At 32.7% G+C, this 24,305-nt stretch overlaps 3 protein-coding genes across 3 annotated transcripts; 2 read left to right on the forward strand and 1 right to left on the reverse strand.

The window, feature by feature from the left end:
* Nucleotides 1–113: 113 nt before the first annotated feature.
* Nucleotides 114–2,368, forward strand: LOC118744524 (gastrulation defective protein 1 homolog). Its single transcript, XM_036477580.1, has 2 exons — nucleotides 114–506; nucleotides 579–2,368. The coding sequence occupies exons 1-2, from the start codon at nucleotides 243–245 to the stop codon at nucleotides 2,289–2,291; spliced, it is 1,977 nt and encodes a 658-aa protein (XP_036333473.1). The 5' UTR covers nucleotides 114–242; the 3' UTR covers nucleotides 2,292–2,368.
* LOC118744525 (NTF2-related export protein) lies at nucleotides 2,312–3,112 on the reverse strand. The gene is made up of 3 exons (XM_036477581.1): nucleotides 2,978–3,112; nucleotides 2,824–2,910; nucleotides 2,312–2,760 (listed from the first exon to the last, which is right to left on the reverse strand). The coding sequence occupies exons 1-3, from the start codon at nucleotides 2,984–2,986 to the stop codon at nucleotides 2,437–2,439; spliced, it is 420 nt and encodes a 139-aa protein (XP_036333474.1). The 5' UTR covers nucleotides 2,987–3,112; the 3' UTR covers nucleotides 2,312–2,436.
* A 204-nt stretch (nucleotides 3,113–3,316) lies between these two features.
* LOC118744522 (FACT complex subunit Ssrp1) lies at nucleotides 3,317–6,608 on the forward strand. Its single transcript, XM_036477579.1, has 5 exons — nucleotides 3,317–3,536; nucleotides 3,597–4,543; nucleotides 4,989–5,613; nucleotides 5,689–6,135; nucleotides 6,203–6,608. The coding sequence occupies exons 1-5, from the start codon at nucleotides 3,483–3,485 to the stop codon at nucleotides 6,344–6,346; spliced, it is 2,217 nt and encodes a 738-aa protein (XP_036333472.1). The 5' UTR covers nucleotides 3,317–3,482; the 3' UTR covers nucleotides 6,347–6,608.
* Nucleotides 6,609–24,305: the final 17,697 nt, after the last annotated feature.

Here is a 24,305-nt window from a genome sequence, read left to right on the forward strand (position 1 = left end):
TTGAATTTGGTTGACATTCACTCGGAAGTGAATTGCAGAACTTACTTTGTATGTACCTTTAAGGGTTAATATACCTATCAGTGAACACAACCATTCACAATTTATGCGGAATGCCAAAAAACAGCTGTTTCGGCAAATTGAGTTTACTCTACCAACAACACAAAGCATTTCTATTCTACCGAACGAATTGGCGAAAATAATCAATAACAAATGATAGATTTGTGTTTAAACGTGCACCAAAAATGAATCGCAGCAAAATTTCCTTCGGGAAAATAAATCTTAATCCCAACAAGCCGGCTGAACCAGTAAAAATGGTGACAGCGACTGGGGATGAAGCCTCGACTTCGGTGACCAAAGCAATGGTAGGAGGTTTCAAGAAAATGGGTAAAGAGCAGCTTATTCGACAGGTAGAAGAGGTAACAGATGATATGGAAAGCCAACATCTCAAAGAAGTTATGGGCATAAGCGGGTTTGGGCGTAAAACCGCAAAAGTTTTCGATATAAACGTGAGTAAGAAGCAAAAAGGGAAAAGTACCCAAACTGTTGGAGTAAAGGTTACCAGTTCTTGTATATTATAGGAACAAATTGCTAAAGCACGTGAAGTAGCGCCACCAAAACCATCGCGCACTGATAATGATGAACGAAGAGAAGCGGGTGAGGATGATTCCGATGAAGAACCAATATTTGGCCCCTTACCTACCGACGCAGTGGGTTCTGAGAGGGAGGCAAAGAACTCGGCAATTGCCAAGACTAAGAAAACTAACGCAGATAGTGATGATGGTGACGATGACGACACCGATGAGGACGACGAAGATGATGATGACGACAACCACTTGGAGCGCAAAATACCGAATACACATGAAGTGCAAATGAAGCACGGTTCACGTGCTGTGCTCGCTCTAGCCGGCGATCCTGCAGGCGCACGCCTTGTTTCCGGCTCTATCGATTACGATATGTGCTTTTGGGATTTTGCTGGCATGGACTCGGCCATGCGCAGTTTTCGAACCATACAACCCTGTGAGAATCATACTTTACGCGCACTTCATTACTCCGTTACAGGCGATATGATACTCGTAGTGTCTGGTAACTCTCAAGCGAAAATACTCGATCGTGATGGGTTCGAAAAAATGGAATGTGTCAAAGGTGATCAATATATAAGCGATATGTCGCGCACCAAGGGCCACACAGCACAACTTACCTCTGGTTGTTGGCATCCTTACACACGGGAGGAATTTCTTACCGCCGCACTCGATGGCACGCTTCGTGTTTGGCATGGACTGAAGTCGAAAGAGCAGAAGACCGTAATCAAAACCCGCGCACAGGGCGGCTTGCGTACCAACGCATCGGCATGTGCATTTAACCGCGACGCCACATTAATAGCCGCTGGCTGCGTTGACGGTTCTCTGCAGATGTGGGACACACGCAAAATGTTCGTTAATACGACACACTGCTTGCGTGGTGCGCATCAAAAAGATGCCGAAATTAGCTCAATTCAATTCTCCTACATGGGCACTCAACTGGCAACACGTTCCAATGATGAGACCATGAAGCTGTGGGATTTGCGAAAGTTCAAAGAGCCCCTGCATGCATGGACTGATCTGTTTTCACGTTATGACACCACCGACTGTTGCTTCAGTCCAGATGATAAAATGCTGGTGACTGGCGAGTCTTTACCCAAAGGTGCCAAGGAGGCACAACTGCATTTCTATAGCACACAAACGTTTGAAGAAGTGAAACGTATCAGTGTCACCGACTCACATGTTATAAAAGCACTATGGCATCCGAAGTTGAATCAGATATTTGTCGGTTGTGGTAATGGTGTCATCAAGTGCTACTACGATGAACTACTCAGTTCACGTGGCGCCAAATTGTGCGTTGTGAAGACGCACCGCAAAAAGAAGCACACGGAAATGATTGGTGTTTCACAGATCATCACACCACATGCTTTACCAATGTTTAGGCAGGAAAAATCGAAGTCATCACGCAAGAAGATGGAGAAAGAGCGCCTAGATCCGGTGAAATCGCGGCGTCCAGATTTGCCAATCACCAGCGGTCAAGGCGGCCGTGTAGCTAGCTCAGGTGGCACACTCTCCTCATATGTCATAAGGAATTTGGGCTTAAGCAAGCGCGTTGATGACGACCAAGATCCCCGTGAGGCGATTTTGAAATATGCTAAAGAAGCGGAGGAGAATCCTTATTGGATAGCGCCGGCATACAAAAAGACTCAGCCAAAACCGATATTTACAGATTCCAGTGGGGAGCCAGATGCCAAGAAAGCCAAGGAGGAGTAATTAAGTTTGCGCGAGGTGTGCGTTAGCATGTAAATTGTGGTTTAGTACGAAAATAAATATTGCGAGTGACCAACGTATTTTTGTCGTACTCTTTTCTGCTTTTTCCTTGGAAACTTACATATGTATACAAATGAACTTAAACCACTTAAGCTTCCGCACGCGCCAGTCCGTCTTGTAGTCGATAGCAATCGCTAGCAATTTTCCATTTATCTTCCTGTGCAGTAATGATGAATGTTTGTTGGAATGGTCTAACACCTTCATCATGGTAGCGAACAGTACCGCCTGCCTGAATCATATAAGTCAGTTGACCACCAACCGCTTCATCGATAATTGGTTGAGCATCTAGATTGGTTATTGTATGTTCCGAAGTGGGCAGTTCAATTAGGTACTTTTGTATGTTGTCTTTGCCACTCGAGCCATTGCCATTCCACACAAGTAAGCCATTATCCAGGTACAAGCGACCCATTTGCTGGAAGTTAAAGGGGAAAATTAATGCTTGGAGCCAATTAATTCAAATAATTCGTGTGCTTACATGGCGTCGCTTATCAAACGATGTGTAGTATAGTTTTGTGAAGTCCTCAGCCGTGCGGCAGCATGACTCTACTTTGCTACGTAACTCCTGTGGTGGTTTATACACAGATTGAATGGTTATTCTAAGCCATACTACAATAATAATATATACTTACGCTATCCATTTAAATATTTATATATATTTTTATAGAAAATCCAGAAATTGCAAACAAAAGCGAAATCCAGCCTCCTTTTTTTGATTTTTGACGTTTACCAAGCGGCTGCATGAGTGCTGCCTGCCTGCTATATAATAAAATTTTTTTTTTAATATCAGAGCTAGAAAATTTGTAACTATTCCAAGAAATTTAATTTTTCCTTTCAAGTTAGGGTCATTAGTGCATAAAGTGTTTTAAAGTATTTAATTTATTTAATTTTCCAGCTTAACTTTTGGTTATTTTTTCTGGCAGCTCCAACGCCGAGTTCCATTTTGACACTTTCGCTATTGTGACTCTTTTGTTACTTCTTCTTGCTGCTGTCAAAAGGCGCCGAATTATTTGTACAGCGTCGTTGATTGCATTTCTTGCGAACTTTTTCAGATTAGTTTCCTTTGTTAATTTGTGATTTTCCTCACCAAGCAACTATTAAAATCATCAAGTGCAACAATTTGGGAAGCTCCAAGCTATGGCGGATGTACTGGAATATAGCGACATTACCGCCGAAGTGCGTGGCGTGTTGGTAAGTTCGATCATTGCCGCTCGCATTTTCTTTTCTTTCACACCTGCCTCAATTTTACAGACACCCGGTCGCTTGAAGCTCACTGATCAGCATATTATTTTCAAAAATAACAAAACTGGCAAAGTAGAGCAAATCGCAGCCGAAGATATAGAGCTCATAAATTCGCAAAAATTTGTTGGTAATTGGGGTTTGCGTATATTCACAAAAAATGGCACACTGCATCGCTTCTGTGGCTTTCGCGATTCGGAGCACGAGAAATTGGGTAAATTCTTGAAGAAAACCTACAATCAGGATATGGTGGAAAAGGAGTTGTGTGTCAAAGGTTGGAATTGGGGTACGGCACGTTTCCTTGGCTCAGCGCTCAGTTTTGACAAGGATAGCAAGACTATCTTTGAAATACCACTGCAACACGTGTCTCAATGTATGACGGGTAAAAATGAGGTAACATTGGAGTTTCATCAGAGCGATGACGCACCAGTCGGTTTGTTGGAAATGCGTTTCCACATACCAGCTGTAGAGTCGGCTGATGAAGATCCAGTGGAGAGTTTCCAGAACAATGTAATGAGCAAGGCCTCGGTTATATCGGCCTCTGGCGATGCTATTGCTATCTTCCGTGAAATACACTGCCTTACACCGCGTGGTCGCTACGATATCAAGATTTTCTCAACCTTCTTTCAATTGCACGGTAAAACTTTTGATTACAAAATACCAATGGATTCGGTGCTGCGCCTCTTTTTATTACCACATAAAGATAACAGGCAAATGTTTCTCGTGCTTTCGTTGGATCCACCAATTAAACAAGGTCAGACGCGTTATCACTTCTTAGTGCTGCTATTTGGTCCAGAAGAAGAGACTTCAATAGAGTTGCCGTTCACCGACGAAGAGTTGAAGGAAAAGTATGAAGGAAAAATCGAAAAAGAACTCTCTGGACCGTTGTATGAAGTTATGGGTAAAGTTATGAAGGTGCTAATTGGGCGTAAAATCACAGGCCCTGGCAATTTTATTGGGTAAGTTATCTACAGTCAGAGTGAAAAGTTAGCATACACCTTGTTCTATTCTAATATAATATATACAATGTTTTTCATGATAAATGAATGAAACTGGACACGCGCAATTTATCATACATAAATAGAAGTTTCTGAAAAGTTTCTAAAAATTCTGATTAAAAAGTTTTTGAAATTTGTTGAATTTTCTTTTATTTTGAATAAAGTGTGACCCTTTAATTTTTATGGTTTGTGTTATAGGAAGAACTGTATATTGTTATAAAAGTGCATGAATTTTTTTTTTTTTATCAAAAACACTGTATATAAAATAAGAACTACTTTAACTCTTGACTCAATTCTAAAATATTATTATTATTATATATATGAAAAGAAGTGACAATCCACTGCTTTACATTCAGATGGAGCACTAAAATAAATTCTCCCTCATATATGTATTCATTGCTTGCAGACATTCTGGTACTGCTGCTATCGGCTGTTCGTTCAAAGCCGCCGCTGGTTATCTCTATCCTCTTGAGCGGGGTTTTATCTACATCCATAAGCCGCCCTTGCATATACGTTTTGAAGAAGTAGCATCAGTGAACTTTGCGCGTAGCGGCGGTTCCACTCGCAGTTTTGATTTTGAAATAACATTGAAAAACGGCACAGTGAACACATTCAGCTCCATCGAAAAGGAGGAGTACGCCAAACTTTTTGACTACATACAACAGAAGAAATTGCGCGTCAGCAATATTGGCAAGGATAAAGGTGGTTCTGGTTACAATGATGTGGACTTTGGTGATTCGGATAACGAGAATGAACCCGACGTTTATTTGGCACGTGTGAAAGCCGAGGCTCGCGAAAAGGAATCGGACGATGATGAAGGATCTGATGAAGAGTCAACAGATGAGGACTTCAAGCCAAATGAAGCAGAATCAGATGTGGCCGAAGAGTACGACAGCAATGTGCAGAGCGATAGCGATGATTCGGACGCGAGTGGTGGAGGCGGCGGTGGTGGTGGTAGTGACTCAGGCGCTGAAAAGAAGAAGAAAGCAAAAAAAGAGAAGAAGGAAAAGAAGGAGCGTAAGGAGCGTGTGGTGAGTGCGAGATTTCTAGCTAATTGCGAAGGGTCTTAGTCTCTGTAACAATTATAAATTATTTATTTTTTGCAGAAAAAAACTTCTAAGACCAAAAAAGATGCCAACAAACCTAAACGCGCCACAACAGCCTTTATGTTGTGGCTAAATGAAACTCGCGAGCAAATCAAAAAAGATAATCCAGGCATCAAGGTAACTGAGATTGCAAAGAAGGCCGGTGAAATGTGGAAGGAGATGAAAGACAAATCCAAATGGGAGGAACTGGCTGCCAAGGATAAGCAGCGCTATCAAGACGAGATGAAGGATTACAAGCCCACAGCCAGCGAGGAGAGTGGCAGCAAGTCGGCAGGTGCAACGAAGAAACGAAAGAAGGAATCGCCAACAAAGAAATCACCAGCCAGTACAGGTGGTTTCAAAAGTAAAGAATACATTTCCGATGATGAATCATCTTCTGATAATGAAGATAAGAAAGATGAATCGGGCGCGGCTGACTCAGAGCCAGAGAAGAAAAAGAGCAAATCCGTAAGTAATAGTCATTTTAGAAGAAATAAAAAGCTTAGTTCGACTACTTAACATTGATCTTCCTTAGGCCGATAAATCAGTTAAAGATGATAAGAAAAAGAAGAAAAAGGAGGACAGCGATGAAGAAAGTGAGGCTTCTGCGAGTGGTGGTAGCGATGAAGAGGACGACGAAGAAGTAGAAGCTACAGATGATGGCGAAGGCAGTGATTAAGCGGTGCTTAGTCGGAAATATCGATTCACATGCATACAATTTTTTGGAACTGTTTTTCATTTGTATTTTAAGTGCTCAGTTTGCTAATTACTTCATTTACTATGTACCATGTATGTAACAGTAACGCAGCTTAGTTGTTAACAAAATCACACAATAGAGAGAAGATTAATTCCGGAAAATATGCGATACTACTCAATAAGAAATTTATACCACAATGCTGTTATGAGGAAATGGATAAATATATAAACAATGGAATGAGAAATATGTATGTTTTATTCTCTGAAAGTATGAAGCTTTTGTAGACTATGTATAAACTGACGAGTGCATAGAAAGTAAAATAATACAGCTAAAGACCGCAGTTAAATCCTTGGCTCTAAAAGATTGCCTTCATCCAATTCAAAAGAGATGACCATCCAAGTGAACAATGTTTGAGAAAAGATTAAAGACCTAACTAGGCCCCTGAGCACCATGGAACTTGGCTGTTCTAGCAAGCATATTTCCGCCTCACTGGGGGTTTCGAAGACGGACGAATGTATAGGAGCAGGAGTACACGGTACGAGGGCTATGCTCTCCACTGAAGTAATTCCACTGCATCCCCTAGAATGGGACACAATGGCTAGAAGAAAAATATATTTGGAAAGCTTGGGCCAGGCAACGAAAGGTGACTCTCTGCCACCTCTGAAACTGTTGGAATTCATTATGGCCTTAGGTCTAGACAAGGTCTTATGATGAGGTTTTTTTTTTAAATAGCGAGCATGAGTTTTGAGAATAAGCGTCCTCGTATAAGATTGCGCTTGTGATTTATTTATAAGAGAAAACGATTTCGAACAATTTTTGTAAAAGTGCCTTAAGGCATCATACGGCATTAGAGGGTTAATGTCGCAATGCATATCCTCTCTTATGTTTTTCTGCCTGGCTTCAATTTCGATTTACTCTGGAATGCAAATACGAGTGCGAATAATCAACACCTGCCAATTTGAATTCAAAGCGAATTTTAGTGAAATTCACTCGAAGTGAATTGCAGAACCTGCCTGAATATATCGATAATACCCGAGTAAAGTGTATCGAAAAATATGTAAGTAGTCTTCTTTTTCTTCCTGATAGCGATATCAAAATAAAATACCGATGAAATAAAATATCGACAAATCGATATCGACATCAACGCCACGAAAGTGCTAAGTACACTTACATACTTTTTATATGGTTAATATCTTTGCATTTCACTTCCTTTTCTTAAAATATCTAAGCAATTTTTCCTTTCTCTCATTGCAATTAAAAGACTTAAGGCACAAACTTTGATTGCTTATATACATACATATGTATGTACATGCCAACACACATACACAAATTATTATTTGAGCAATGATTGGCGCGTGTGTTATTCCAAATAAACGAAAAGTGCAATAAACCTATTAACCGATATTACGCATTGTTATACATTTAATTTATATGGCGACAACAAAACAATTGCCCCAAAACGATCATTTAGTTGTACATGTGTACATACAAATAAATATTGAATATTCAAACTTATTGATTAGGCACAACGGAATATGTTTAATATCGATTGTAAATTTATCAAAAAAAAGCTAATTAATGCAAAGAGCAGAAAAGAACAAAATCAAAAGGAAAAAATTAAATCAAATTGAGTCACTCAGTTAATCATTACACGGCATTTAATATTAATTTCAACAATTTCTATATGTACATATACGGTCAGCGTCAAAAATATGAATACCCCGACGTTTCTTTATTTATATTTTCCACACACATTTTTTTTTATTTTTTTATAAAAATATAGTATAGTCATATAGAACTCGCGAAAATTCAAGAACTACCAAAAAATTATCATCAAAATTTTTAACTTTTCAAGTCCATTTCTTAGAAAAATTCTGGGTATGCAGTTTTGTAGCGCATTAAATTTTAGTATTATGAGGTAGAAGTTTCAAGTCTAACTACCCTCAAGTCTATTTTTTTGTCGAGGGTTTTGCGCATTTTCTTACACATAAAAATAGATCTTGTTCATGCGTTATATGGAAGAAAATGCGAAACACCCTTGACAAAAAAAATCTCAAAAATCAACGGTAATTTTAGAGGCTTAAAAGTTGCGCCTCACAATTTTTCTAAGAAATCGAATTAAAAATTTTGATGGAAATCTTTTGGTATTTCTTGAATTTTTCCGAGTTCTATATGAAATTGAAAAAATCGGTTCTGCTGGTTTTTGCAGTAGTATGAATTATATTTTTATAACAAAATAAAAAAAAATGGTATGGAAAATATAAAAGAAGAAAATCGTCAAAACGTCCGGGTATTCATATTTTTGACGTTGACTGTATATGTACATACATACATACATTTGTTTTTTAAACTGTCGTTCTCTTAATTTATGAGTTCAATGCCTACAAGAAAAGCCTTGTTTTGCGGCTAAATAACTATTATTACCATTACTCATGCAATTATCATAAAATCCATGCTTGTTTAATGTGAATAGTTAAATTATTTCACTTAAAAACTCAGGAAATGTTTCTGCGAATGGCTTTTTATTTATTTCGTTGAGTATGCGTATGTTAAAGAGAGTTGTATACTAATTTCTTCAAAATGTGCGAAATAAAAAAACCTTTTTTTATTTTATTTTTCAAATATAAAAATCTTTTTGCAATTTAATAATTTTTATTTCTTTACTTGTTTTTTCGAAAAGAAAAAATTTTTAAATTTCGTTTAGCTATTTTTTTTTTAATTTTATTAAACATGGAGCTTATAAAATATTTTGGACGAAGTCTGGATCCCTGTTCAAAGCAACATATCAAAAAATATTATACAAAACGGAGTTTGTAAACCGCGGCAGGCAATGGCAAACCTCCGAGTTTATTTCAGCCTTGAAAAAACTGCTCATGAAATCCATTGCCGTACGGAGGCGACGTAAAACTGTACGTCCCTCCGTTAGTGTAACAACAGCAAGACATACAACGCAAATTGGAGTAAAAGCTCGGCCAAATACTTAGCGTAAGTGTAAACGCCAAAACAACATTATTATGCCGTCTTAAATTTAAAACGTTTAAATTTTTTGTTTGAGCTGTTAAGAAAAATGTCTCTTTAAACATAAGTCCAAGTATTAAATAAAAAAATCGAAAGAAAAGTTTAAAAATTTACTTTTTATGAAAATTATCCTTGGGTATATAGAAAAAAACTTGACTCGAAAAATTGGAGCCACCTTAATGTCCTTGTATAAAAATTTTTGTATTTTCTACTTTTGCAAAGAAATTGCATCCAAAAATTTGAATGAAAAGTGTAAATTTTTTTAAATATAATTCAAAATATTTAGTTAAAGAACTTCATTAAAAGTTTAAAAATAATTTTTTAGTAAAAATTATATTTGGTTATACGGACAAAAAATAAACTCCACCCTAATGTCTTTATATACAAACTTTTGTATTTTCTGCTTAAAAAAATTAATTCCAAAAATTTTAATAAAATTTTAATTTTCTATAAGAACTATTTTTGTTATACAAAAAAAATCACACTTGAATATACAAACTCTTATATTTTTTAATTCAGTGTGTCTGCTTTTGCAAAAAAATTTGATTTCAAAAAATTTAATTAAAAATTTATTTTTTATAACAATTATCTTTGGTTACAGGGAAAAAAATCAGTATAAAAAAATGAGAGCCACCCTTTATACACAATTTTTTGCATTTTTTGGAAAGGTTAACATTTATGTTTTAAACAAAAAAAATAAGTATATTTGAAAAAATTTGGTTTAAAAAAATCTAATTAAAAGTTTTATAATTCATTTTTTATATATGCTGTTGCCTATATGTATAAAATTTTGTAAACAAAGTTTTGTTTCCAAGAATTTACTGCTTTTTATAAAAATTATATTTAGTTGCCCACCTTTTTTTTAATTCTAAGGGGCCTTATCATTGGTCACAATTACTATTAATCATTTTAAAAACATTTTCTTATTTTTTTTTTTTTGAAATTCCTTTGCACAATAGCAAGTGACATAAAAACGGCAAAGTTGAAGCAAAAAAAAAACAATGAAAATCAAAATGATTAAAATTTTGTCAACAAATCAAGTTATGAATTAATAACATGTATAAGATGAATGCTTTCTTGGGAGCAAGAATTACTTGTGCGTAATTATTGAATTTATAAAAATAAAAAAAAAATAAAATTTGCAACAAAACTTTTCCCGAAGATTGTAGAACTTTGAACTTTACTGAGCATGAATAAGGCAAGTAGCGCATGCTAAGGTGGCCAGATGACGCATGACAATTGCACTTTTATACCAGCCAGCGAAAATTGGCGTTAAATGCAGCAAGAAAAGGGCAACCAACTCACGCAAAACACATTCTCAGTGGGTATTGTAATTGGCGAATTATTGTTACTAAATTATTCGCACCTTTTGTTATTATCAATTACGTTCAATACATCAATCACGCGAATGATTTAGCTGAGTTGTTGAATAGAAAATATACTAAGTACACTCTTTGCAAAGGAAAGTCCTTAAAAAAATTTCCTACAAAAGAATTGTTTTGTTTTATCTTTGATGATATTTACTTCAAATTTCGTGTTTGAAATTATTTTCACACAAGCATTGCTATTGATAAATGAAGTGTTAAGCGGCCGCGATATTGTCGGAAGTTGTAAAACGAATTTACAATTAAATCAAATAAGCTTAAAGTCATAAAAACATATTTTAATGCACATGGCTTAGCACTTAGGAGTGGCTTTGTGTATTGCAAAGTTAATCGAAATATAAGTAATGATGATCTGTTATTAATCGAAGTCAGCGTATCCTCAATTAATAAAGTCATAGCGCAATTCGATTAACAAATGAGTTAGTTGTTGACCTCACATTTTTGACATTACAACATTGCACATTGAGTGTAGCGGTGAGGAAAACAAAGTGAAATCGCAAGTAAAGTATGAAAAGATGAAAATAAAAAATGCACGCTTTATTGTGTTTCTAATGCGCTTATGTAAAGCTAAAAATAATTAAAAGATAATATTCAAATTTGACTAATTAATCAACAAAACTTCTATAAATTGCTTAAAAATGAAAATTGAAAATATCTCCAGGGAATCTTTTTACATACTAAATGTAATAAGGATGGGAGAACTGATAGTTGGTAAATTTAGGCCGAAATTCGACAAAATAAGTACCTTCAGGAAATTTTCATACCTTTTTCCAAGCAGATCTTTATTTAATAAAAAAATTGTGTGCGGGAGTTTTTTGAAAGAGGCTCATTTTCGAAAAACATTTGCTTAATGTTCAACAAGCAAACTGCCTTACTAGCTCTGAATTGAGACACTGAATCACATTTTCAAACTTTATACAGAATTTATAATAAATCTTCAAATTTGTATCTAAATTTCGAGCTGTTTAAGCAGAATTTTTTCAAAATTTTTGCGTATGCAGTTAACAGGATTATAAAATTTTAGTTAAATGAGTGAAAGTTTTGAGCGCCTAAAAAATCGGATTGTTTTTTAATAATTTTTTATTTTTTTTTTGAAGGCGTTTTGAACTTTTTTTCATATAAACATGCGTTTTTTGTGGAAGAATATGCGCGAGACCTTTTGCGAAAAAATGAAAAAGTCAACGCCAGTTTTCCTAAATTTCGCTTTTTATATGAAAAAAAAACCGAAAAAGCCTGCAGCAAAGAAGATTATTAAAAATCAATGCGATTTTTTAGCTGCTCAAAACTTGGACTAATCTTACTAAAATTTTATAATCCTGTTAAATGTATACGGGTAAGGCCCCGAATTTACCAAGCCTAATATTTTTCAAAGGTATTCAGGCAGCGCCGAATTTTGTAGTCGAAAAGTACACTGTGTAAATTTTGTTGCAAAATTCCATTTTTTTTTTTTGTTTAAATCAACAATTGAAAACTTTTGCAGTGTTTTGGAAATTTTTATTTTTCTTTGAAAGTAAGTTTCCGAATGAAAATTTTTTTTGGGTGCAGATTTAAAAAACATTAAACTATATAATGAAATTATTTGCGTTACAAAAATATTTTGTTTTTTGTTTTGCTTGAAAAACATTGCAATTATTAAAAACGAAACACCATTCATCCATTTTTGACCACCACTGTATGTACTTTATAGAATCCTGCATGGCACTGGTAAAACCAAATAAAGGTTAAAATTTAAAAAACTAAGGAATTAGTTAAATTAAAGTAAAAGGAGTACAAAATTAACAATAAAATATTTATTAAAAAAAACTGGATGACAGTTATTCGTCGCCACGCTGTATATCATTTTGGACGAAACTTTTTGATTGAATTTTAAGATTTTTCAAATAAAATACATTCCCTTACAAATACCACACATAGTAAACCTAAGCTTACAAATTCGAAGAACACTGAAAAAAATCACCAATTTTTCATTCAAATTTCAAAATTTTTTTCTTAGCAGTGATAACATTTTTTGAATATACAGTTTTATAGCCGATTCAACATTGCATTTAGTTTAATAATCTGCAATTTTCAAGTGGCTAAAAATTACCGTTGGTTTTTAAGTATTTTCCATATAAAAATAAATTGTGTTTATTTATTCGTTACATGCAAGCAAATGCGTAAAAAAATTTTAACACTTCTGGGAAAAAAGTGTGAAATTTCTACAAAATTTTAAGCTTAGGTTTATATGGTATTTGTTAGGGAACGAATTGTATTTCAATAGAAACATTTTAAAAATTCATAAATAAACATAAGTGGCAAATTGGAAATTCAGCCCAAAATGATATGTCCAACACTTTATATGTACATACATACGTACATACATACACACGTGAAAATGCCGAATTTTAATAGCTTAATTCGAAGCCGAATTTTAATAGCTAACGATCAGTCGGTTGACTTCGGAGGCAATTTTCTGCTTTAAGCCTATCTATTTGCTTTTCTCACATCGGTCAGTCACTTAGGCGAGTAAAGGGGCGTTTCCTTTTTACCTATATATTGGTCCTGGCCACCCTTCATTAAATGTTGCTATTAATTTTGAAGCAGCCAGCGTCGGCCTGGAAACCATTTGATGGCAAACTTTTATTTTGGTAAAAGTCCTGCCTGCCTACATTCCACTCTATTTAAATATAAAATATATGTACTTAAAAGTTTAATTTCATGGGCTTGACACGTTCCATTGATTGACTTTTTTCTTTATTTTTGTATTTTTTTGCTCTTTAAATATACAATACATACTTTATGTATATATGTACATATGTATGTATGTTAAAAAATCTATATGTATCTCTCAACCTTACATGTTTTCCGTTTTCCTTTGAAAATAAATTAATAAGCTTATTTTTGCGACAGTTCAAGTTTTTAGAATTGACCCCTGTCAATATGTTCTCAGATTAATTTTGCAAGCATCTTACATCTAAGCTGGCGTGTTATTGTCTGCTAATGTGTAGAAAATTATGGGAACAAAAAACAAAACAAATCAGTCATTTATATTTATGAACAGTAAGTATGTAAAAAGTATTGAAAACTGACCACAAAAAAAAACGTATTAAAAAGAATTAAAAAAATACATATGTATGTACATAAATATAGTTGGCGCATTGAAGTGATATGCAAATTGGTAAGTATGACTATATAAACATACATACATACACATGTAAACTCTAAAAGATGAGCACATTTCCTGCAAAAGCGTTCGTGATATGTTTGAGTTGGGAAAATCGATGCATTACCAAACGCCTTAATTAAATTATGGCGTCAACTATTGTCCTCAAACGAAATTGAATGACAAGTTATTCGAAAAGGAAAGTCTTCACTGTGGCGCTAAAGACTAGAGTCCCAACGATTACGGAAGCCGAAGCCGATGAAAAATATCAGCTGCTCGAGGAAGCAGTAAGTCTTTTCACTTTTCTTTAATTTCAATTTCAAATTCCGATATATTTAAGAAAATATTGGCGTACCTCATCTTTTTTTGCCGAAGCCGAATATTTAGGCGAATATTAAAATATTGGCGATTAATCGGCAAAACGAAGCCGAAGCCGAACGTTCGGTCAGATTCTGTTAAACACTTCTTTACACAAGCCACATAAAATTCATTCTGTTTAAGACACTTTTGATAAAGAGACTGGCTTTAAAAGTATTGGACTTAGTAGCTAATTTTAAATCATGTATGTATACGAGAACTATCGCATATTTAAGGGCGCATGCATCATGCTTTCATGTAGTATTATTGGACAGACTACATATTGTTCACGCAAAATTTCTCCATAGCAATCATACATATGTATAGGTATACCTACAGGGTGGTCATTTAAAAATTTCAACATCTAAATTTTGTTCAACTTACTAAATAAAGATATACCCGTGAATTTCAAAGTTTTAAAAACAGTTATAGGGGTCGCCACCAAGGCTTGAAAAAAAAATTAATTTTTAATGACACGAATTCGAAAAAATTTTGATTTGAAATTTTTTATTGAAACTTATTCTTATACTCGCTGAGTTATAGCTGACCAAACTGAACTTTTTTTGCCGAATTTTTGCGATTTAAAAAATTTAATTTTTTTAACCCCTTTTACTTATAAAATTTTCGTAGATGTCTTAATTTTTTACGTATGTATAAAAAAATGGGTGCCCCATGATGTTACTATTTTAAGGACCACTCTAATATATGTATATAAATACAAATGTGCGTTATTCAATATAGCTTTCGCGGATAATCATTGCCCGGCAGTTCATTTACCTGTAAATATTTATTAGGCTTAGAATGGTTTTTTAAAGTCAGTTACTTAAAGATAATTTCACGAAAGCAATTTAAGTGAAAATTATTGTAATTATTTAAATTTCATATTGAAACTGACAGAAAATAAAAACTCATTTTCCATTTAAATTGCTGCTGAAACCGGCTGTTAGAATTGCTTGATAATTTTTTTTATAATTACTTCTTATTGCGTACATTAAATATATTTCAAATGCGTAATTACAAATAATACATAAATATATGTACATATCGCCAGCATTCATATGTCAATCAAAACAAAAAGCAAACACTCACTCTCGCTGCTACCGAAGCCTTGAACAAAAGACTTAAGCAACGAACTCGATTAGCAAAATAAGCCCTGGTTTCTTTTCTCTTACCAAAGTAAGAACGTTTCTGAAGTAAATTTTAGCATGCAAAAAGATAAAACTACAGTCGTTACTAATTTGTAAAACAATTAATTGAAATAATCGCTTATGTTTAAATAATTATGCAGCATGACGCAGCATAAATATTTGCCAAAACAAACTAAACAATTCTAAAATTTAATTCCTCATAATTTTTAGCTTACATGTGCATGTCCAAATACAAACTTTTTTATCTGAATTTAAACCATTTAAACCAGTTTTAAGTATTTACTCATTAAATTTCATTTACAGCCACAAATCAATAACATTTAGCACCGCCAAGGTCACACGGAATGGCTTTATTTAATTAGCGCATACTCATATTGTACGTACATATTCAGTTATATTTTTGTCGCCTGAATAAGCAACTTATTTGAACTTAAAAAAATCAGACTCGATATAGGTTGTTTTGTTAGAAGTTTGCAGATAAAATTTACCAAACATATGTATGTACGTGCCACTGAATGCATTTACTTTCTATAGAACTTTGAACTACCCACAATTAATCAAATCGCAAACGTTTACGCACAATTTAATGCCAATTAAGCAGCAAATTATGTTCTGTGCGCCCACACGCGTTCGCTGCTTAAATCTTTTCTGCTAAAGCGTCGATTTTTTTCTATGGTTAAAATTTGATATAATGAATTCAAATTTAATTTCAATATTAATATGTTAAAGTTATGAGTTGTTTAGTTTATTTGAGTCTGGCAAAAAACTGACGCCAACGCTAATTCAGTTTGGGTTTTCGTTTTTCCAACTGTGATTAATTAACTTAATATTGAATTTTATGAGATTTAAAGCTTAAAAGAATAGTTGTATTAATAAAATCATTAAGTCAACAAAAAAAAAAGCGTAACTACGCAAAGCCGAGTAGTCACACTGAAATTTACAATCTGTTTTAAATTGGCAAAAGGTACACCGCTGGCTAACCTGTGCACATAAATCAAAATTTAAGCAAATAGTGGTATAATACTCGCATTCTCCTCCACAGTGAAACTTCGATATAACGAAGTTGATGAAGTTTGACAAATGCTTAGTTGTATCTATAGGTCCTTTATACTTATAGCACACTAAAATACCGATACAACGAAAAATGCAAATTTTTTTAAATAATTCGTTATATGTGAGTATAGTTATTTTTTTTATTAAGGGGCTCTAACCGTCAACATATTCAGAATTCGTTATGCACGTGGCGAGAATATAAATAAGGAAGAGACATTTTAGCAATTTTTTTTTATCTATTTGACTTTCGTTTATTTAATGTTTGTTATTTTTTATGAAAGTGTGGCTCGTTATCTAACAAAAATCATGTAAGTTAAAATTTCAAGCTTTGTACAAAAATTAACAAAAATTCGATAAAGGTTCATTAATATTTTAAGTTGAGCATTTTAATTAGACTTCTTAGAGGTACTCTGAGCATGCAGCTTTGTAGCCCATGCAATTTTAGTACAATAAAGTATAATTTTTAAGTAGCTGGGTCTATCGTTGATTTTTGAATTTTTTTTTTTTTTGTGGAAGGTGGTGCTTATTTTCTCCATACAACAAACGCATTTCCAAACCCCTACTTTGTAGGGAAGAAAATGCGTGCACAAAAAATTGCCAAAAATCAACGGTAAGTCCCAGCTACTTGAAACTAGCCCTTTATTATACTAAAATTTAATGTGTACAAAGCTGCATGTTCAAAAAAGTCTAATTGAAAAGTTTAAAATTTTGGTGAATATTTGTTAGATTTTTATAATTGTCGAATTTTTATAAATATTCTACAGATTTTGAAATTTTGATTTACGAGTTTTTGTTTAGATTGTAAGCTATATTTTCATAAAAAATAATAAGCATTTTTTTAAACAAAGAAAAATATCCAAAACTTGCTAAAATGCCTCTTCCCTATTTACACGACTTTCCCTATTTGTAAGACTACGTTATTGTGCTAAATCGAAAGAAAAGTTTTGTAGTAAATGTTGCTGCTATTGGTTGCAGGACTCACTGCGGAAATTTGTTTGCAGTTAAACAAAACGAGTGAGCTGCGAGTGTGAATGGCATAATTACAAGCAGGTATTGCGTGTCTATAAGAAGGCTTAGAGAGTTGGCTTACAGGACCTTCTTGGGGCTTAGAAAGCTACTGAACATGTTTGACCAATTATACGGTAGTATATTCTCCCATCTTCGCATGAAGGTTAATTTAGTTTCATACTATCAAACCAAAGCTGCCTTACACATTTTTCTTTTGACACCAATATAACTATTTCACATAACTTCCGTACAATCGATGTAAATTCAACTTTTCAAACAGGTGGCAACCCCCCTCAAAAGTATTCTGAAACTAAAGCCTTCTTTCCAGCAATCATTTGGAGTCATAAATGAACTTTAAGGAGTCCTATTCCTGAGCCTTTACGCTCATAATGAGCCCATTTAAGAGTCTGATTTGAGGATGTTTCTCTTTCTCTCAAGGTCGAGTTATAAGAGCATAAATTCATACATCAAAGGAGCCTGAATTTGAGTCGTATTGGACTCTTTTTGAGGCTCTGATCGGCCTCATAAATGACTACATTCGAACTTTTATTTTAAATTGTTCTTTGAGTCTTATTGAACACACTATATTTGCAAAGGTATTCAGCAAAAATTTCTTTCAAATAGCATACATACATACTAATTATTTTAAATTACTGTATAAACAAGTTAAGATATAAATTTCGAATCCTTATTGTTTTTATATTGGGACAAGATACCGACTCTTAACTTGGATCATAAATGACTCCCAAAAGATTCATATAAAAGTTATAAATTTTTTGTTTTGGAAACGCATATTTCTTACCCAACTAGGACTCATAATAATATTATAATATTATATTTTGAACGCTCAGAATATGTTTGCGGGGTTAAATTTATTTCGTTTGACGTTGTGATACATACATATTTCAATAGATTGAATTTGGCTTTTTGCGCAGGTGGTTACCCTTTTACATATCGTTTAGAAATAAAGCCTTTTCAAACCGGTTCCGATTGAAACCCATTTTTTTAAAATTCATTTGGTTAATTAATTTTTAATTTTATTTATTAATTTTTAACTAGTTTTATTTCAATTATTTTTTTTTTATTTTTTTTTTAATATTTAAACATTTCTTAACAAAACCATTTAGTTAATTAATTTTTAATTTTATTTTTTAATTTTTAATTAATTTAAAATAATAAAATTTTTCATTTTATGTTTAATTTTTTTAATTTTCTTAACCGGGCGCAGCCCTCTTCAAACACTTCAAAAACTTTCTAATTTTTTAAACGTAAGATTTATTAGCGCTCTTTTGTTTGGCACCTATATTTTGATATTTCATATAATTTAGGTATTATTTAACTAAATTCGACTTTTCAAACAGCTGGCAAGCCTCTTCAGTTACCCTAAATTCAAGTTGAATTTAACATTTTAAGCAGGTGGCATCCCTCTTACATGCAATTTACAAATAAAACCGTTTCAAAATCATTTCGGTTGAAGCTCATATTTTAATAATTCATTTAACTTATGCAATAATTAGGATAACGTTTTTCAAACAGGTGGCAACCGTTAAAAAAAATAAAACCTTATTGCAAATCGAACGAACGATGCATATCTGATGGCATTCAATAAAAATGCCTTCGCGTATTATAAACGCATACGATAGATTACCTACCGAATCAGCCATGCCATCTTCGTTACCACACTCATTGCCAAATTCACCTTCTTGTTAGTGCCATCATCATATTCATTAGCAGAGTGAAGTCATCGGTTTTGCGATCATGGCTTTGTAATATATGTACATACACTTGTGGTCAGCTCATTAAGTGATATTTTGATCAGTTTTGGCTATTTTTCTTTTGTTTATTTATTTTTTTTAATGAAACTTTAACAAACTTTATCAACTGCATCCAAAAATTTAAAATCGCGTTGATTTTTAATTTTTTTTTTTTGGCTGACGGTGTTGTACATTGTGTTCCATATAAAATATGCTCGACGATTTCCTTTGTATGGGTTGTATGGGAGAAAATGCACAACACCGTCAGCTAAAAAAATTATTCAAAATCAACGCGATTTCCTGGCGTCTTGTAATTCGCACTTTAACCTACTGAAATTGGATGGCCTACAAATCTACATACCCAAAATTTTTCGAAAAATTCATAATAAAAGGTTTAAAAGTTTGGGTGTAGTTGTTAAATTCTGGTGAATTTTTATAATTTCACAAAATGTCACTTAACTTAATTAGCTGACCACAAGGGTACATAAATATGTATGTGAATGTTTCTTTGTATTGCTTCTGCATTTAGAACTAAAGACAATAGTTTTCCGCAAAATGAATTGGGCATAAAGTCAATATGCATACATATGTATATATGTTGGTATTGGTGGCTTGCTGGATGTAGTCTTCACAATAAATATAATGAAGCGTATTCTTGTTTTCATACAAATCGATTGTTTGAAACTTTTCTATAGAAAATGATAGGAAAATTTCAAGATTTTCGATTCGTCCGAAAACAAGAATACGCCCCAATATTAAATTTGAAAATACATATATTTATGTAGTGCTATGTTTCAATTAAATCATAAATGAAATCTAAAATTAAAAAAAAAAAATCACAAAAGCTACAGTGGTAAAAAATAAAAGTATGAACATAAAAAGTGATAAATTAAATTTATAATTTGGGAAAATATTTCGAGAGTATGTACTTCTGTGATACTTGTTTTCAAAGTTACAAAAGCGAACAATGGTAGGTATAATAAATACGAGTGTTAATTCACATAAATTTGTCACTCAACTCACCAACATTTACAAAATAACTGTTAAACAACAATAGAGCAAATACAAATGCAATATTTAATAAATTATTTAAATTAATAACCAAAACGTAAGCAAAATATTTATGTAGGCAGCAAACCGTTAACTAACGATGACAGTTGTAGCAAAAGGTAACTTTGGTGAACAGAGCGGGGCAAGTAGCTATTGGGCTAATTTGAATCAGCGTAGCGGATTACATGTCTACAAAAACGGTCCAAAAAACTAGTCTTTATTGCATATTTTAATAATAATAATCTTTGCAATGCTGATTATGTTTATTTATTTTTATTATTTTATTTTTGTACAATAGGAGTATTTAAGTTTGTTTGAAGCAAGTTTTCGTTAGTGATTTGTAAATAACTGCTATTTGGCAATGCTAAAAACAAAGGCAATGGCATAAACATGATAGCTTGTTAGCGTCAGCAAAGTTACTGGGACATAACTTTCAGTTATTTTGATAGTTTTATGTTATTTATTTAAACAAAATATATATATATTTTTTTATTTTTTTATTTTTTATTTTATTTTAACAAATATAAACCTGCATTTACTGAACTGTACGGTATTGCAAAATAATTACGTTAGAATTGCAGTCATAGCAACACCGGAAGTGGAATATGTATAACAAATGAGACATTTTTTATAGTAGGGCGTAATTTTAGTTAATGGGAATATATTTACAGTATTTCACAATATTTGTAGTAATTAATAAGAAAGACATGGTCAATTATTACGTTGTATCACAAAATTTATGAACTGTATACGGTCCCTAAAAAAAAGAAAAGCAATTGGTTTTCTTCCCTCGAATAAATCATAAATTTAATACATTTGTATAGTTTTATGACTTAAACCAAAATATTTTGTCCTCCATTCGGATACAGCTTTGAGCTTAACCGTAACTTTTTCGCTTAGAAAAAGAAAAACTTTGGAGGCTCGTTGTAAAGCTTTTTTATTTAGTCGTTGCGACCAAAATAAAGTTACAGTGGTCGAACAAATTGTAGCAGCACAACATTTTGAAAAGTTTTAACATAGTATTTTTATTTTGTTGTTTAATTTTGCTAATTTTTTTATAAAACTGTAGTTAAATCTTTAACCAAACCTGAGTAAATCCAAATTTCAAACTTTGTGCAATATTGAAAAAAATACACAAACTTAGATTTTCTCGAAAAATACTGAGTATGCGGCTTTGCAATCCTTTGAGTTTTAGGAACTTTTACGGTTTTCTGCTATGTATAAAAATAAGTTGTGTGCATTCGTTATATGGAAGAAAATGGGGAAAAAAATTCTAAAAAGTCAACGGTAACTTTTAGTCATTTGAAACTTGTACTTTCTTCTACTTGAATTCAATGGGCTGCAAAACTGCATGCTTAGAATTTTTCTAGGAAACTAATTAAAAAGTACAAAATTTTTACGAAAGTTTTTGATTTTTTAAATATTGAACACAATTTGAAACTCGGATTTACACGGATTTTGTTAAAGAATTAACTATATTTTTATAAAAACTAACCAAAATTAAATAACAAAAAGAAAGTGATATGTTAAAACTTGTCAAATTATATGAATTTAATGAAAATTTAAATAAAACAAAATTTTGTGTAAGATTATAGTAAAAAAGCTATTTATAACTAATATTAGTTGTGTCAAAGCTTCCATCCGTAAGTTTGTTTTTACAAAAACTAAAAACTAAAAAGCTTTATTTTCTAATGGCATAATTTTTTACATGAAAGTTCCTTTCACTCGTAAATTTATTTACTTTTTTTGGAAAATAACTATTTTTGTTGTTGTTTTTCATAAAATCCGACTAAAAATTACCTCAAAAACTCCATAATTTAATTTTTTTTTAAATCCGAATTTAAATTTTTAGAAATTAAAATCCATGTTTTTGTATATTTCAATGTTATCCAGCCGAGATAAGCACAGAATTTATTTCTTTAAACTAAAAAGCCCTTAGTTAATCGACTTTCGATTAGATCCATTTAAAATTGTCACTTCGAGGTTGCCGCCCAAAATATATGGGTTTCTTTTTTTTAATTGTCTTTAATTCATACATGATTATCCCAAAAATTTCATTCTCCTGTGTATTTTTGGACCACCCTAATGTGCAAATATTTTTCCGAAATAGAGTTGCTGGTAGTAGTTTTCGTTTCTCTTTCTTCTATTCAATGCACAATCTAAATATCTTTTTCTTCATATGAAAATTTTCAAACCCACTCCCATTTACGTGACTTAAGTAAATATATGTATATGTAGTAAAGTTTATTGAAAATACTCGTACTTGTGAAATTCCCAAAGAAAATTTGTCATTTTAGAAGTGTCGCTGACCCAATAATATATGTATTGTTTTTTATTATTAATTCATAATAAAGGATATTGACACTCAACAACGATTTACTTGCGCCCAGTCTTAATTCATTTTGTTGCATATTTGTCTCCGAATGATCTGTGCTGTATATCATACGTTTTGTCAATAATTTTTTTTTTGTGTTGCCTTTGCAAGTTCGCTTCCCAATTATATAAATGTTGACATTTTTACTGATTATTATGCAAATTATGCATTTGTTTTTAGTCATACTTAAGTACTAATTAAGCGCAGCGTTGCTCACTCATTAAAATTGTATTAGTACTCGTATTGTATACATACATATGTACATGTAGGTATGTAATTGCGGTAGCTTATTTTATGTGGTATTCATTCATATTGTGACTGACTGATAAGTGGGCTCAAAATACGTGTAAGTCAATTATTTTTTAGTAGTTGTTGTTTTATTTTATTTTTATTTATTTTTTGTTGTGGTTTTTACAGACATACGCATGTATGTATTTATATAGCTTAGCGACAGTTTTTGGTTCAATGCGCTTGTCATATGCTTATAAGTATGTACTTTTTGTGTAAAGTATCAGTGAACCTTAACCTCGATTTAAATATGTATTCGTGCATACCTATTATACATGAATGCGCGTTATGGGGGTCCTTAGAATATCAGCTCCTAAATTTTTTAATAATTTTTTAGGGGTCGCTACATTAAAAAAATAATAGAAAATTGCGTTTGGAGATCTGAAAGTCCATACTAATTCTGCCTTACACATGACTTTCTTGGTATTTTTTTTCAAGATAATTATTTGTAACCTAGTGTTATTTAGATTTAGAGATACTAATATTGCACCATGAAGCCATGACTATGCCCACTTTACCTAAAAATATGTAAAATTTAACAGATTTTAATTTTTCGGAGCTTGGTAGCAACCCACTGAAACTGTTTTAAAGTTTTTAAATTTTCGTAAAAGTCCTTATTTTGATCACAGGACACAATAAGGCGATGTTCCATATAAAACTTAGTTTTACATATTTTTAGGGATAACCCTAATACTGTTATGCTTATTTAATTTTTGTTTTACGTTTATACTAAATATATGCATATGTGAATCACTAAGTGGTGTAATGACTCGCAAAAGTGCAAGTTTTTGACCCTTTCTCACTTCCTCTATTCGAATTCAATTCCCAATTTTTCGCTTTGGTTCTTGGTGACCGGTTTTTTTTTTTTTTAATATTTATTTTAAGTACGTACTTGAGCGTGTTATTAAATTTTTTTCAGCATAAATTGGTGTGCATTTACGATCATACACAGAGCTACTGAAATTATGCAAAATATAAAAATTTAAAATTCTGAAAAGTAACCACAACAGCGGTTTTGTAAAGAATACCCATGCTTTAAATTTAAAATTTGAGGGATATTCCCTTACTTAAACGTAGAAACAACGCAAAAAACTTACAAAGTCTTAAAACTTTGACTGAACCGTAAGAATGTGTATGGAAACTTTATCGGTTTTTGAGTTTTCAAGTTGTTGGTGTTTAAATCAATCCCAATCCCAATAGAGCATGAAGCAAAGTTCCATGGGGAGTGCTTTAGCTTTATAAATTTATTTTTCCATAATCGTTTTCCCAAAGAATTACAGACACAAAAGTTGTTTAGAAGCTTGTTGGGAGAGTATCCCGTGTTTCTACATAGAAAAAACCGAGAGTCATTTTTGGAATATACG

This window comes from Rhagoletis pomonella, unplaced genomic scaffold (genome assembly GCF_013731165.1).
Source record: "Rhagoletis pomonella isolate Grant_MI unplaced genomic scaffold, Rhpom_1.0 Rhpom_scaffold_00008, whole genome shotgun sequence".
NCBI lineage: Eukaryota > Metazoa > Arthropoda > Insecta > Diptera > Tephritidae > Rhagoletis > Rhagoletis pomonella.

Excerpts from the sequence above, each read along its gene's own strand:
- LOC118744524 (XM_036477580.1), top strand. The coding sequence starts at position 243 with ATGAATCGCAGCAAAATTTCCTTCGGGAAAATAAATCTTAATCCCAAC. Across the intron at positions 507-578 it reads CAAAAGTTTTCGATATAAAC|GAACAAATTGCTAAAGCACG; the intron begins GTGAGTAAGAAG and ends TGTATATTATAG.
- LOC118744525 (XM_036477581.1), bottom strand. Across the intron at positions 2,761-2,823 it reads CGTTTGATAAGCGACGCCAT|CAAATGGGTCGCTTGTACCT; the intron begins GTAAGCACACGA and ends TTTAACTTCCAG.
- LOC118744522 (XM_036477579.1), top strand. The coding sequence starts at position 3,483 with ATGGCGGATGTACTGGAATATAGCGACATTACCGCCGAAGTGCGTGGC. Across the intron at positions 3,537-3,596 it reads CCGAAGTGCGTGGCGTGTTG|ACACCCGGTCGCTTGAAGCT; the intron begins GTAAGTTCGATC and ends TCAATTTTACAG. Across the intron at positions 5,614-5,688 it reads AGGAGCGTAAGGAGCGTGTG|AAAAAAACTTCTAAGACCAA; the intron begins GTGAGTGCGAGA and ends TATTTTTTGCAG.